At 39.8% G+C, this 16,259-nt stretch overlaps 1 protein-coding gene across 1 annotated transcript in view; it reads right to left on the bottom strand.

Moving 5' to 3' along the window:
* The window catches only part of KDR (kinase insert domain receptor), a 42,061-nt gene that overhangs the window by 18,459 nt on the left and 7,343 nt on the right, over positions 1 to 16,259 (bottom strand). The window contains exons 4-15 of the mRNA XM_044224235.1: positions 13,737 to 13,867; positions 13,340 to 13,508; positions 12,596 to 12,735; positions 11,796 to 11,973; positions 10,259 to 10,373; positions 10,007 to 10,170; positions 7,957 to 8,110; positions 6,916 to 7,039; positions 6,287 to 6,395; positions 5,092 to 5,433; positions 2,849 to 2,995; positions 2,375 to 2,506 (exon numbers count right to left, since the gene is read on the bottom strand). Coding sequence (XP_044080170.1) covers positions 2,375 to 2,506; positions 2,849 to 2,995; positions 5,092 to 5,433; positions 6,287 to 6,395; positions 6,916 to 7,039; positions 7,957 to 8,110; positions 10,007 to 10,170; positions 10,259 to 10,373; positions 11,796 to 11,973; positions 12,596 to 12,735; positions 13,340 to 13,508; positions 13,737 to 13,867 — 1,905 coding nt within the window. The remainder of the gene's footprint in view (positions 1 to 2,374; positions 2,507 to 2,848; positions 2,996 to 5,091; positions 5,434 to 6,286; positions 6,396 to 6,915; positions 7,040 to 7,956; positions 8,111 to 10,006; positions 10,171 to 10,258; positions 10,374 to 11,795; positions 11,974 to 12,595; positions 12,736 to 13,339; positions 13,509 to 13,736; positions 13,868 to 16,259) is intronic.

The raw sequence follows: 16,259 nt of genomic DNA, 5'->3' as shown, positions 1-16,259 counted from the left end.
TTGGAAAAAAATCCTAGACAATAATAATCACAAGCCTCTAAGTTGGAGGGAGTCTATAACATTCTTAATGGATAATTAAAGTTTGCAAAGCACTGCCCATGAAAACTTCCAATGATAAAATTCCAAAGTTTAGGACAGAAATTATTTAACAAATACCATAGAGGACATGGGGAGATGGAGAGGAGAAGGGAGCTGAGGGAAATTGGAAGGGGAGGTGAACCATGAGAGACTATGGACTCGGAAAAACAAACTGAGGGTTTTAAAGGGGCAGGGGGTGGGAGGTTGGGGGAACCAGGTGGTGGGTATTAGGGAGGGCACGTATTGCATGGAGCACTGGGTGTGGTACAAAAACAATGAATACTGTTATGCTGAAAAGAAATTAAAAAAATAATAAAAAAAGAAATTAAGGACATCAAGGATTGAAATGTTTGATGTCTTACAAGAAAAATATACAAAGTGTTTGGAGGAAGAGGAGACTTTAATGGAAAGAAATGGAAAGAGTTGAGAAAGGATAATATGAGAAGACAAGTGGCCAGTGAGTGATTGGTTGCCATGCAACCCCTAGGTGCTCATCACTTTAAATACACCATCCCACTTAATCTTCTCAACAACACTCAGCTTTCAGATGGAGAAACAAGCTCAGAGAGGTTAAGCTCCTTCATTAAGGGCACACAGCAAGCTGGGGGAATGGTCAAGAGTTCAACAAAGTCTGTCCAACACCAGTTAGCCATCACACTACCCTGCGCTTGTGTGGCAGGAGCCTGAGTTAGGAAAAGAGAGAAAGCTGAGAAGAGAGCATCCCTCATGGCCTGGCGATAAAATGAGTTTAAACCACCCATGAAAGGTAAGGCAGAGGTCGGCCAGGAAAGCTGCACATGCTCAGGGCTCCAGAGGACAGCTCTGAGTGGAAGAAATTAAATGCCAAAGGAGGCTTTCAACTAGGAGTGATTAGCAAAGAGGTGATAAGGAAGCAATTATCACCTAGGGCCTCCCATTGGATGAGTGCAGTGTGAATCAAATAAGCTGTTCAAGTGGCCCAAGGCAGCCTCAAAAAGGACAAGGAATGAACTAGTTAGCCAAGTAAGAGCTAACAGTGAGAACCAAGGACCAAGCATGGCTTGGAATTCGATACTGTTTCCCCAGTGGTCCTACTGAAATAATTTTCTTTTTATACACAGAGGTCTAAAAGTCCATTATACATATAAAAAGTTCAAAGATTCAATTGTCTATATAAGTTAGTGTGTTAATATTTCCATGTTAACATCTGGAAGGTAGCTATGCTCACCACTATACCACCAACGCCCATGTTAACATTTGGGAACTTAACAGAAGAATTAAACATCTATCTCTCTCCTTCTTAGTATTCCGTTTTGGGTACGAAGTAAATATAAGCTCTGCGGGTAGCCCACTGCAAACAGCCAACAAAGGTGAGGCAGACAGAGCATGGGAGAGAGCTAGAAGTCCCCACTAGGATCTGCCCTCAACATGAAGCCTCTTGGGAAGTGACAAAAGCACCATGACACTTGAAATTTTTATTTATTTCACGCACTTGAAATCTTTTTTCCAAGTGCAGTTCATGAAATGGTAATAAGCCTACAAACTGGAAAACAAGTTATCAAGATGTAACAGATTTGACAGATGAAGGGAACTAAAATCTAGACTTTGAGAGACAAGTTAGGATGAGTTCATAAAAATTCATCAGTTGTTCCTTCTGTTACCGTCCTTCTTTCTTCCCCTTGCATACCATTCCTTTCACCCACATAATAGAGTTTCATTGCTCCCCTGATAGATTATTTTTTAAAATAGGAATACATTTCTGAAGAGAAAATATCCTGTCACAAATTACCTTCCCATGTGGGGAAATGCCAGGTTTCACCTCCCTCCTCCATACAGGAGTTTCCTTTCACATTTAGACACACTAAAATTCCACGTCACAGAAGCAAGGGTCTATTGTTCACAAATAAATTTTAATTGTCTGTAGTCCAAGGAAAACTGTGAACCCTTGTGATTATCTGGATAACATTGATTTTGATGGTTGAGCAGTAATTCCAATGTTTTTCCAAGTAAATACAGGGGTATCGCTTCCACAACAAGTTAACCGAGCCATTCAATGAAGAAAAAATAAAGGCAAGGTGGGTATTCCACCTGTCGGGCTAAGAATTTTTCCAAAGCGAGAACTGCAAGGATAAGAAATGTGATCCAAGCAGAATTAAAATAGCATTGATTATGGTTTCTGGTTAAAATAATATGTACTTAGAGTAGAACATATACAAACTACAAAGATTATTAAAATATCACCCAAAGTGTGTGAGTATATATACAATATGAGCTAAGTTTTTAAAACCACCTAACGTGTCCATGCAACTCCACTGACCTTCTACTATGAAAAATGCCTCCACTTTTGCACACCCAAGAACACTGCATGCCTGGCAGGTATAGAGGCCTTCGTCCTCCTTCCTTACCCTGCGGATGGTTAGGTTCCGGTTCCCATCCTTCAGTACAATACCTAAGAGATAAGAAAAATAATTGTTTCTATTTGTGATGTGATCTGGTGGAGTTTTTCAGGAAAAAAAAAATCTAAAAATATAAATGGTGTCTTTTCCTTGGACTAGTGTCTAATTCCAAAGAGTGGTACAGGAGACATTGCTGACTGATCACCCCCGGGTTCCCTGAGAATTCAACAAGGCTCTAAATACTTTAATTCAGAGTCTAGAAAATGAGCCAGACCATGGACACTAATTTGCTTTTTTTTTTAACTATCTAAAACAAATCAACACATAATGTGGGGTTTGGGGCATGTCTCCAGGAAAATTCTGCAACCAGTGAGAGAGAGACATATTTTATTCACCTGAGTCTTCTACAAGTGTCTCATTATCTTTAAACCAGGTAACTTGTGGAGGGGGATTCCCAGATGTGGTGCATGAAACTTCAATGGTTTCACCAATGCTTGTAGTCTGATTCTCCAGGTTTCCAGTGATCATGGGTGCCACACGCTCTATGCACACACACAAAAAATCACACGTTTAGTTATAACTTTTGAAATGGTTTTACCATCAGTAAACTAATAAACAGTGTAAACTTCATAAACAGTAGGCTGTTGATTTACTAAACTGCAAATACACAGAAGTTGATGATAGTACCGTTGGTCACTGAGTAAAGTTAAATGGAACAAGTCAGGATGGTTGAGATAGATCACTACATCTCTTTGAACAGTCCTATTAGTGATTCTAACTGGTTGTCATATCACAAAATAAAGGTTGTCACTTTTATGTTTTTTTTCCTCTAATTAGACACAATCAGATTAATTAGTTTCCCCAAAGAGAAACTTTCCCTCCCATGAAAGTTCTAGCCAGTGACACCCATGAATTCCACCATGTTTCTCTTGGAAAGTGTGAAACTTCAGTCTAATTCAACAAAGAATGCCCTATATTTATTTGGCACTTTTTACAAAACTCACTTATACTACTTCTGTTGCTCCCTATCAATCTTAGAATGGACAATAATATTAATCTTATTTCACAGATGAAAAAAAACTGCAGTTCAGGAGGTAAGCAACTTGTCCAAGTCCCTGTAACTAAGTAAGTGTTTGAACTAATAATAGAATCTGGCAAACCTAAAGGACTAGTCCAGTGCCATTTCCACTAAAACGCAAATGAGCAAGACAACCATCCCTAAAGAAAGTCAAAGGTTTCAAGAAAATTAAGCCCATGGGTATTTCTTGCAATTTTTACAGCAAAACTTGAGATTTGCCCTTCCATTAAAGGTTTATAGAAATATCTTGTCCAAAGCAATCAAAAGGAATCTTGCTGAAAGGATCCACTTTAACATTTAACAAAATGAGATTACCTCAGTGGTGAACTACATTGGGGTTTAAGCAAATGTCCTGGGCTCTAGTCTATTCTAAGAATAATTTTAGGAAAATAACTTGGGAGTCATTAGAGAAGCGAACCAGTTCAATGTGAGCACAAATTTCTCGGGCATGTCCTCCTTCACGTCTCTTTCTGAATTCTTCTATTACTTTGAAACCAGACTGGTCACCAAGGTGAACAGAAAACACATGGTCATATATATGATATGATAAGAAAGGCCCTGGGAATGACTTCACCCTTCTTTTAACATCTAAGTCTTAACACTAGCAAACACTATCCTAGAGTCTGTCTGAAGATGCCTCTTAAAATATGCCAAGCCCTCTGAAGAAGATATTATTCCTCTAAAGCCTTGGTATAGATTCATTCACCTGGGCAGTTTGTTTCCCTTCTTAAGAGTAAAATCAGACAACACATGTCTCCCAGAAATTGGGAAGGCACACTAAAGAGAGGAGAAAATGGAGAGTGGACACAAAGAGATCTTCCTAAATTTGTCTGATTTCCCCAGAGACAAAGGCATGACTGCATAGCTTTTGTGTAAGACACAAGTTAGATGAGGTGTGGATTGTGGCTCCCGGGGGAATTTACAAAGCTATCTGCTCATTAAAATGATCTTCCCATAGATCTCTATGCTGGACTACATAGGATGACCCGGAGGGACAGGTGGTCCCATGGGCTCTCACATGTCCTAAACAACCCCCTAATCATACTCTTCATGTGGCAGACACCTTACTGAGCACCTCGTATGTGCCACTATGTTCTATGATGTGAACTACAGCAAGGAGTAAGACAGAAAACAATTCCTGTCCTCATGGACACAGAGACCTCAGTGTGCCATGACTGTCCAGTGGTTGCCTACGTTCTCATCTTGTCTACCTACTCACCACTGTGAACTTCTGAAAACTTCTTAGCTCACAGTAGGCATTCCATCAATATGTGTCTACTGAAATATACGAATGTCCAGAGTGAAGCAGGAATTTTCCCAGTTTAAGCTAATCCCTTGTAGACAGTAGTGAAATCCTATCATCAGAGCTGGAAAGAAACATGTTATTTTCTCTCTTTAATACATCATTTCACCACTATTCGCCCCCTTCTGCCTCAAGAACCCTCAGTGAATAGGTAAGTGTGCACCAGTCTACCTCATAAGCTCCTATAGGACAGCAATCTTATAGTCCCTAAAAGCACTACATACACTGTCTTTGATGACCCCGAATTGCCTCCCTACCTAATACCGTGAGCTGTCGGACCACGCAATGTCTTTTCTTGGTCTTCCTGTCCTGGGCAAAGCACACATAGTCTCCTTGGTCCCGCAAGGATGCATTCTGGAGCTCCATGATCAAAATGTCACTTGTGCCATTAGTGAACTTATAGGCATTCATTTTCCAAAGAGCATCCAAGTTCTTGCAAATAGGTGTGGGCAACTCTCCCGCATGGCTTGGCAGAGCCTGTGAGTTAATCTTGTACCACGTGAGGTCCTCGAACATAGTTCTGTCTGCAGAGCACCGCAAAGACACGCTCTCCTGCTCAGTTGGCTGGGCATGAGGTTGCAAAGTGACTTTAGGGCCCCCTGAAATATAAAACCCATGGTTAGAAAAATGATGATTTAATTTGGGCAGCACACGATTCTCTCCTTGTTGTCTTCAGACTGCTATAAAGCATCAATTAAAGTGAAGCTCTAGCAATCCCAGGCAATGTAATACAAGAAAACAATCAAACTAGACAGTTCTGGCCCTAAAATGTATTATTTTACCAAAATGCAGTCCACAGATACACATCAAATCTCCACTTTGAGCTCTAAATGCAGTTTTTGAGACTGAAAAAAAAAAAAAAACCCAAAACATATTCAAAGCAAATAATTATACCATGGAACTTTAAAAATTAGTTCCTCATTGACAAATCACACTCAGTGGCAGTAAAGCTGTATTTATGAAAACAAATTAGCTCAGACTGAACTCTTTTACTAGTCCAGTCAGCTAAAGCTTATCCATAAAACTGAGATGAACAGGCAGAATCAGCAGCATTGGGAGGAAACTGTCCCTATGCCATTATAATTCCCTCCAGAAAACTCAATGCTGTCAACTGTTCAGCACCAAGCCCCCTGAAGGAACCCCAAGAAGCCAAGTGCTGTGTTACACTTGGATGGTGGAGACATGATTATGATGCAGGACTTGTGGCTAAAAACAATGTGAAACAATTCTCTTTCCTGAGGGAATGGGAGTGTCAGTTGCACTGACTTCACGTGAGTCCAAGAGCTAGCAGAGTCTTCAATTACGAACAAAAGCACCCAGAATCAGTCCAAGTCCTCTCCTGAAACACCATGCCACTCAGGAATGGCAAGGATCACAGAATATCAGAGAGCTTAGCGCCCAGCTGGTGAGAGACCCAACACCCCCACACCCCCCACAAAGAGTGGAACTTACTGGTCACATGGAAGGAGATCACCCTCTCTCCTCTCCCAACTTTGTTGATGGCTTCACATTTGTACAAAGCTGACACATTTGCCGCTTGGATAACAAGGGTACTTACAGTCTATTTAAAAATAAAAAAAGAAAAGCCAGGCCATAAACCAGGGAGGCTGTGTTTATGCACAAGAATTCAGACTAAAATTCAACCTGTGAGACCTGCGTACTCCATTCATACTACTGCACTGACCTCTCTCAAATCCACACAATTATAATTACGCTCGTGTGGTTCATGCATTACCCAAAACAGACACTGGAAAACGAAAAGGAAATAAAGTGTTTTAACACTATGCATTTTCTCATTTCCGTATTTGTAAAATCAGAATCCCCTTACAACAGATGTACAGATTTAACGGCACACGTGTTTTAGCATCCTCTGGTAAGATATTATTAAATCGATGGCACTTCTAAAAGTCAGTGGTGTTTTCAAAGTAACTTAATATGTTAGTATTTTATCGTACAATTAATGTGACTATCCATCTCCGATATCCCTCCCATAAGATTGATCTTGTGCTTCTATTCCATCCTTCTATCCTTCCAGAAAAGAAAGAGAGAGAGACTTTCAAATTAAAGAACTTTAAACTCACTTTGTTTTTTCCCTCAATTATGGCAAATTGATTTTTGTTGACTTCAATTTTGTTTCCCCCCTGGAAGTCATCCACATTTCTCCATCCTTTACAAGTATGTGGGTTTGTCATTAAGGCAACGTGGCTATAAGGAAGAAATAACAGCTCTAATTATGACTTAATTTTTCTTTAGTTCAAATCCACAGCAAGGAAAGGAGTCCAAGGTTGGTTATTATGTTCTTAGAAATAACTTTCAGTGCACCCTACCGCATTACACAATTTGGCGCCAATTAAAAATAGGCCTCCGCAAAGAAGGAAGAGGTTCTAGGTAGATTCTTCCAGGATACAGGAGGGAAACAGCTATTCTGGGAACAAACCTCCATTCATAAATTGAATCGACAAGACAATTCAAGTTAATTTAGTTCAAAGGAAGACAAGGAAACTAAGAAGTCATTGGGCTTCTTAAAGTAATCTCCCTGGGACCGTGGCCTTTGTGTAGGAAATGGTCAGCATCTGAGGAAGAAACTAGTAGTGGCCATCTCAAAAACAACAACAGGAAGTGAACTGCTCTGGGTGGTAGTGGGTGGCTTGTTGTTTTGTCTTCCTAAGGATGTCTGGACTTGTGTGAGAACCTGATAAGCTGGGCCTGAGAATCCAAAGGCTGCAGCCAGGTCTGAAGCTCCCTCATATCCACCAGCTCTTCCTCTGAGATGGACCTTCTCCCAGATAAGAAGGAGAGAGAGTGGTATTCACCAGTTGACTGGTATAAGGAAAAACACCAAAGTTTAGCAATTGGCAAAGTGAGCAAAGGGCCTGCGTTAGGAGAGGTCTGCACACCAGGGTTAAGTTAGGGAGAGAAAGCTAGCTGATCTCAAGGTGGGACACCCCAAGGAAAGACATGTCCTAAAACATAAGACATGGAAAAAATGGAAGGATGGTAAAAGTATAACTTGGGGCATAACTTTCTTAGGAATGACCTTCTCGGGGTGGAATGGAATTATACCACAGTGTAGTTGTTAAGAAATGCACACCAGCAGGAAAAAGAGGACGTGGGCTACTCACGAGGGCTTGTAGGCGCACTCCTCCAGCTGCCAATACCAGCGAATGTGATGCGGCGGGGGGACGGAGTAGACCGTGCACGTCAGCATCTGTGTGGTGCCATACTGGTAAGAATCCACCAGAGAGATCAGGGACTTCTCGCCGATCTGCGGCGGGACTGGACAAGGGGGAAGCCACATTTTAATTGTCAATCCACTTTGAGAAACAGAAAGTGGAAGTTTTCATGAACCGAAGCCTATGTTTCTATAAGCATATGATTTTGCCCTCTTTTTCTTTTTCAAAGAACATCTAGACTGCAAATTGGGAGGTATGACTTCTAGTGATAACCATCATTCTCCTAAGTGGAGGACTGTGTGCAAGTCTGTCCACCCTCTGCCTCAGGTTTTCTCCGTCTGTGTGACAAGGTTAACTCTCCTTGTGCTCCCAATCTCAAAAGATCAGAAAGAAAGAAAGTCATTGTGACTAGCACAGCAAATATGTTCACTAAGTGCTAGCCATTGTTATAAGTGCTCTGCATAGATTAATTCACTTCATCACACAGGAGAAAAATGAAACAGAAACATTAAATGACTTGCCCAAGGTAACCTGCTTCTCTTCCTTCTCCCTCCTCTTCTTCCACTTCCTTCCCTCCTTCCCTCCACACACTCTCCCTCCCTTCCATTTCTTCCCTCCCTCCTTCCTCCTCCCCCCTCCCTCTTTGTCACTTTTATTCTCTCTTTCCTTTTTTTTTTTCTTTTTCTGGTTCCAAAAAATGCAAAACTATTAATGCAAAACTATTCCCCCATTGCTATCAACTTAAAGCCTCAAGTTATACTCTTAAATTTTGACTTTTTATATTTATCTCATATAGCAGGGTAAATGCTAGGGTGAATCATATGTTTAGTGACTTCATGAATTCTTGAGATGGGGTTATATACAATGTTCATTTTTACATCTTTATTTTGTGTTCATCTTCTTCTCCCTACCCTACTCATTAGCTTTTCAGCTTCTCACCATTCCCCAATGTCTGATTCCTGAGTGGTTTCTGAGTGACATTTCTGGAACCTGTTCCCTTTAAAATTCTCCCTGAAGCTGATGTCCCAGAAAAGAAATGAAGCAAAGCTCCGCAGACATACAGAGTGGTGGCAGGATATATAGGGAAACACTTTAATTTACAAAATAAGATCCTGAAGTTTTCATATGCCAGGCCAATATGGAGAACAAAGAATTCTAACAGAAAAGCATTTCCCAAACTGTGCATGGGGCAAGAGATGAATGGATTTCCAGGGTGAAAAGGGGATGCTCTGGTCAAATATCTTTGTCAAACCCTTCATACTCTATGTGTCTTTCCCTGGAGAATGGCAATATACATGAACACGTTAAATAAAGGTCCTGATAAGTCCTGCTATAAAGATACCTGTTGTACATTGACTTAATATCTCCTACACTTGCTTGACCATATACTGTTTCATTCCCTACCCAGAACACTTTCAGTTTGGGAAAACAATGTTCAAATCACCCTTAAATCAAAAACTTAGTATCTTCCCTTTATAGCCTCAGAGTCAGATAGATCTTAGACTCCTGTTTAAGAAAAAAAAAATAATAATAAGTTTCAAAAAGCCAACAATGTCAACCTGCAAAACTTTCCGAGTTGGAACCTGTCATTGCATCATACTAGCAGCTTCCCACAAAATTCAAAAAGACTCTTGCACATTTGCATGCCAGGTGCAATTTCACAGGACAATCTCATGAGATAAGAGCAAAGGTAGTACAACTGTCCCTGTGGGCATCTTATTTCACAACATATAGCCATCAAGTCTGTCATCTATGTGAATATCGCACTTGACACCAAACAGTCCATTTACATGGCCTCTTAGGCAAACATATCCAGAGCGCACTGCCCTACACCCCATTTCAACTCCACTGCTCTAGGCCATTTTTAAAAATAGGAGCCTATTCATGATGGGAATGCAGCAACAGGCGACAAAGGAAAAGTGGCCTGGCTGTTTAAGAAGATATAATCGTACTATTTATAATTAAATTGGGGCAGAAAAGGAAAACGGAATAAACTCACCATTCACAACCAGAGATACCATGTGGCTCTGTCTCTCCTTTGACATGGGGTTTGTGAGGATGACAGTGTAATTTCCTGTATCTTTTTCACTCACTTCCGTAATAACCAGTTCCTTCTCCCCTTTTATTGTGTGATTGGACTCAATGGGTTTTCCATTTTTATACCTTGGAGGAAAAAAGTTCCCAGAATTAGTTTAATTTAAGGGTTTGCTTTCAGGTGGAACAATGCTTTGCATTTATCTGCAATACTTACCATTTTATTTCAGGGGTAGGGTAAGCAAGGTACTTCACGGGGACTTTAACACGGTCTCCCACTGTGGCTTCCACCAAAGATTCCATGCTGCTATCAAAAGCAATAAAAGGTTTTTCTGGAAGAAAATAAAAATAGTTATTCTCATACATGTCAACTTATTATAAATGGTCATTTGGTTTAGTTTTTCATGTCGAGTGAAGAGTCAAAGATCTAGGGAGTCTGAGCTGCCACGGGGCAGGGATTTCCCCACACTTCCTTTCGTTGGTCGCGGTCCAGCTTCTCCCACACAACTGGCCTCTGCATTTGCTTTCCTCTCTCTCCAGGTGCACACTGCAAGCCTACTCTACTGACTGCTCAAGTTTCAGTTCAAGAGTTTGCTCCTCTGGGAAGCCTTGGAAGCCTCCAAGTCCACCAGGGACCTTAGGAAGCTCCTTCTCTACTCCCAGGGGACCCTATCCCTTCCCACCATACATCCCAGGACTCAGTCCTCAGCCACTTCTCTTAGCTACACCTTCCTCCAGGCTCAGCCATAAAGTGCCATCCACATTACTATTAAACTTGTATTTCTTCCTCTGACTTCTCAGGGTTCAAGGTGTATATATTAAATATCTCTATTTGGATGCTTAGTGGGCATGTCCAAATAAACAGACCTAACACTGTTTCTCCAAATCTTACTTTCCTGTCAGTCTTCCCTCTCTCAGTAAATAAAACCACCATTCGCTCACTAGCCCACATTGATTCAAATCATCTTCTATTCTTTTTCTCTTACCCCACCCCCCACAGCCACTGAGTCAAAAGGCAGATCCAGCTGGCTCTATCTTCAAAAATATATCCAGAATCAGATCATTTCCCCAAGCCACTCACCATCTCTCACCTGGATGCCTGCAACTAGCCCCCCACTGGTGTCCCTACTTCTGCCCTTACTTCCCTAAAGTATTTCTCAAAAAATACATAGTAATCCTACAAAAACATGAACCCAGAGCATGTCTCTGCTCAAACCCTTCTATGAATTCCCATATTATAAAATCCAAAATCTTTACCAAGGCCTATAAGTTGAGTGCCATATGAATTATCACCTAAACTGAGATATTTATGTGTTATTATGTGACATTATTTTAAGTGGAAGAGAATAAATAAGAAATTAGTTATTTGTTCAAAGCTCCAAAGACAGTAATTAAATCCAGGCCTCCCCAATTACAAAGCCCATGAATAAACACAGACCTCTCAGCCTTGCCATAAAATGAAAATTTAAAAACTATCTTAGATCATATTACTTTGCTTATTATACTACTAATCATCAACAATAATCACAACAAGTAAAACTTAGTAAGTGCTTACTGTATCAGCTCACCTCATTATTAAAGTTGGGATTTGAACCCAAATTGTGCTTTTGGCCTCTAGGTCATATGGTCTCGCTAGCAGGAGCTCAAAAATATCTTCTGAATGAACAAAGTAGGAATCACTAGCCAACCTAAATTTATTTAAATTATCTCACTTTTCAAGGCACTGCATAACTCCAAAGGAGATCTTAGCTTACCGTGGACCCTGACGGACGTGTTGCTTTTCACGGTCATCATCCCACTGGAAGCTTCACAGATATACTGCCCTTGGTCACTCCGGGTTACACCATCTATAGTCAAGGTGCTCAAAAATTTCTTCATCTCACTCCCAGACTGGGTTTTTAGGTCCCGGATGACAACTTTTTTATGCCGATGCTGAAAAAGAGTTCACTGAACTTTCAAAGTCCAGCACAACATTACCTGGTAGCTTTTAGATACCCACAAGATCAAGCCTTGGCCCTTGGAGAACACTATTCATGCCAAAAATAAGGGACCTCAGAACATTTCATAACATCTAGACAACCAATATATTTGGTTTCAGGAGAAATAAATGGGACCAACTGAATTAAGGTTTTTAAAGATGAGATGGATATGTACTGCAGAAACACAAGCAAATACGACCACTGCTTAAGGAGAAGTGGGTTTTATGTCTCTTGAAGACAAATTCCCTTAGAGGGAAAACAGAACAAAGACTTTGGACCACAGAGAAATAATGCAACTTGAAAAGATGTAACCTAAAGAAAATTCATCTTCACAGCCTGAAGGTAGCAGAGTGGGACCAAATTCTTGGCACTGCATTAGTTTTCCGTGGATGCTATATGTTCTGCGGTTCTTTTAAACTGTGTGTGTGTGTATGTGTGTGTGTGTGTGTGTGTGTGTGAGTGAGTTAAGGGCCTTACATTTTATCTGGCCAGAGAGGTCCCTATCTCTCAAGTTAACTCCATTGCGGCTTATTATCAAACTATTGAGAGGCCTGGCTTTGCATTGTTAGTGTTACCTTCGAAGAAGGGTATTCCCAGTTGAAATCAATCCCCACATTTAGTTCAGTCCTTGCTGTACAGTTTAAGACAAGCCTCTCTCCAACAGACAGCTCAACTTCAAGAGGGGGGCTGACAACCACATCATAAATCTTATACCCTGGAGCAAGGAAATTGAAAACACAGAGAAAGAGAAAATAAATCTATAACTTAGCATGTATTTTTTCAAAAATGATGCAACTTCAAAATGTGCCACATCTTTTTTCCCTGAGGGCCTCACCAATACTTGGTACTTCCCAGCAAAATGGCCTACAGAGACTTACAAAGCAAAACTACAGAGACTTACAAAGCAAAACTACAACTCAAAGATGTAGCTCAGTGGCTAGAAAAGCAGTATTTGTGAATACTCAATAGCCAACAAAGCCATCCTTAGTAAATTATAGAGCTTTCCATAAAATAGGTATAATTAAAAGAACTGATGCCAAGCAATGTTCTTAACATTGAATTTTCCATAAAATATGCTCCAATAATAACACTCTTTTCCATCCTTGCTTTTGGCAAGAAAATAGAAAGACTCAATTGTGCATAGGTTTATTTAGTAGAGAAGAGTAGATGTAATGGATTGCCCCACACTAGATCTTGAATTAATATATTTTTCAATATCTTTTGTCCTTCACCCAGTACCTTAATCTCCAGGCTCTTAATATAGGAAGCTAGTCTTTAATGTCTGATTTAATGATACAGAAAGAAAACTGTCCACTTACCTACAACCACAACTATGTACATAATAGACTGGTAACTTTCATCATTAATTTTTGCTTCACAGAAGACCATGCCAGCATAGCTGATCATGTAGCTGGGGATAGAAAAGCCTTTCTTACTGTCCCAGGAAATTCTGTTACCATCAGGAACAAACCTCTTTTCTGGATACCTCTGGGTAGAAAAGAAATATCAAATATTGAATAAAGTGCTATCCAAAAGTGAAAATCATGTAAAATGATCACTAAAGAATTCATCATTAAAGAATATAAACTGGTTTTATTATCATTTTGACCCTTCCCAGAGGATCTTTAAAACATACGGCTGATAATATATTACATATAGGCTACCCACCTTAACCTTATGAAAACATGAGAAATGACTGAAAAAGATGTAACTTACTGCACAAAGTGATACATTGAGGTTGGAAATGGACCCAAGACATGGAATCACCACAGTTTTGTTTTTCTTCTCAGTGATGTAAACAACTTCATGTTGGTCACTAACAGAAGCAATAAATGGAGATCTGTAATCTGGAAGAAAAATTAATTCCCTTAGTTAATGGCATTTACTGAAAAGTTGATTTTGCTTCCAGTTCATAAACTCTAACCAGAGAAGCAAATGATTGAGAATGACATTTCACAGCAGGCAAAGGAATCCACAGACTGGTCCGCTGGTAGATCTCTGGCTCCAAAGATATGCTGCAGAAAGGGTGTGTGTGTATATGTTTGTGTGTATGTGTGAAAATCTGAAAGAAAACCCCTAGAATGAAATTGACTCCTTTCATTAGGATCATCAACAAGTAAAATGTATTTTATAGGTTCCACACTGAAACAGATGGATCATTATAATTTTTTTCAAAATGAAGTAGCGTACTTCATTTTTCATATACATTTTCATATACACATATATATTCTTCATAGACACTAAATATTTTTAAGTACATTAATTTAAAGTAATTTTTTAAATTTTAAATTAATTTTGAAGTTAAATCTGTAGTTTACCTACTGAATTTTATTGATGCTTACCAAAAAAGCATATTCTCTTTTTAAGCAAATATTGTCCAAGGGCCATGAAAATAAAGCAATGGATTCCAAAGTATCTTTAAAATAAGCAGAAAACAACTTTTTGATTCAATTATTCAAGAAAAAAAATTATGTGGGTATTTTAAGATTGTGAGCACTAGGTATGGGATTCTTTATAAAATAATGATCAGTGGTTTTGAGTTCAGTTTAAAATTCAGCAACCAGGGCGCCTGAGTGGCTCAGTGGGTTAACGCCTCTGCCTTCAGCTCAGGTCATGATCTCAGGAACCTGGGATGGAGCCCCGGCATCGGGCTCTCTGCTCAGTGGGGAGCCTGCTTCCTCCTCTCTCCCTGCCTGCCTGCCTCTGTGACTACTTGTAAACTCTGTCTGTCAAATAAATAAATAAAATCTTTAAAAAAAATAAAAATAAAAATAAATAAAATTCAGCAACCATTAAATCTTCAATGACAAAAACTCAAAAAAAAAAAAAAAAACCCATGGCAAAAAGTGAGAAGAAAACAAAAGAGATTTTAATGTCATTCAAACATTGTTCCTACGTGTGAATACACCTCTGCAAAAATAGTCCACTCCCCAGAGACAGAGTCGCTGTACTGTGAAATCGTACTTGAAATCTCACAGAGATAATGATTCAGACTGCTATGCCCAACACACCTGATCGAGCATTTCCAGAGCTCTTCAGGATGTCTGGTCAAAGTAAAGAAAGAGTTAATTAAGCCAGAGGGAGAAAGGCAGCTAATTCCCTGCAACAGCAGAAGTTTGATTTCCTTCCCAGCTGGAAAGCACAGAAAGGCAGCCAATCCAGCCCACCACATGCCATAGCCATTATCTTATGAGGCCAAGACCCACTTCCTGGCTCCATCCATTGCTGGAGGGAATGGGGTCAGAAGACGAAGGAAGCAAGGTAGGGACCAGAAGGGACATTAAAGGGCCGTCCATAAGGAATACTTTAGTGCTTTCTTTCTCATTGTTAAACCTCCTGACAAAAATCTTGGACAGCTCATCTCCTAGAACATTAGGCTTAGACAGGAAGCAGAATTTAATGGTATACCCAAAGACAGGCAATGCATAAATAAACAGTGCCAGGGATTGCTACTTCTGAATATTACCTACTTTCATCCACATACTATGAAATATTACCAAGCTTGCTTACAGAACAAGTCCTTGGGAGCTAAGTTAACCCCTTACGTAAGACTAAAGCTATTCAGTAAATCAGTTCTATTTCGGTATTCCAAAAAAAGGAAATAAACAAAAGAAACCCAAACAACCACCCATCCTCTCAAAATAAAATATTTACTGTAACTCGTGAAATGAATTTTCACATGTCTTCAGATTTCCTGACTCGGGGAGAAGGAAATAACGAGATACTATGGGAGAGGTTCATCTTGTAGTATTTCCAGACAGGCTAAAAGCAGGAAATCCTTGCAATCTTCTGAGAAAGCCTGATCTCCCAAGACTGCCAGATCAAAAGGAGCCAGAAATTCTCGAAGATCTGAGCCTTGTCTCTTTCAAATTCTGCAGAGGAAGGAGGAGGGCATAGAATTCTATCTTGGACTGTGCTCACCCTGGGCAAAAAAAATTCTCAAATATTGTGCAGTCCAGGAATGACATACGTTATTTTGATGTAGTCTCCATTTTCCCACGGCACTGGCCATATTGCACTATTGATGTGTAAATGGAGATATCCAAGATGCTGCTGGAAAAAAGTCTAAGCCATCTTCACCTGCCTCAAATCCTCTGGGATGAAAAAATTCATACAAATATATAAATAAAATGTCTAAACAGCTCATTTTCACTGAAAAGAAAAATATTTAGTATACCTAAGCAAAGTACTAACTAATTAGTACTAATTATTGTTAATTAGTACTAATGTTAGTAACAC

This window comes from Neovison vison, chromosome 11 (genome assembly GCF_020171115.1).
Source record: "Neovison vison isolate M4711 chromosome 11, ASM_NN_V1, whole genome shotgun sequence".
In the NCBI taxonomy this organism is placed as follows: domain Eukaryota; kingdom Metazoa; phylum Chordata; class Mammalia; order Carnivora; family Mustelidae; genus Neogale; species Neogale vison.
The sequence above is the reverse complement of the archived record's forward strand: the minus strand, read 5'-3'. Positions and strand labels throughout refer to the sequence as shown.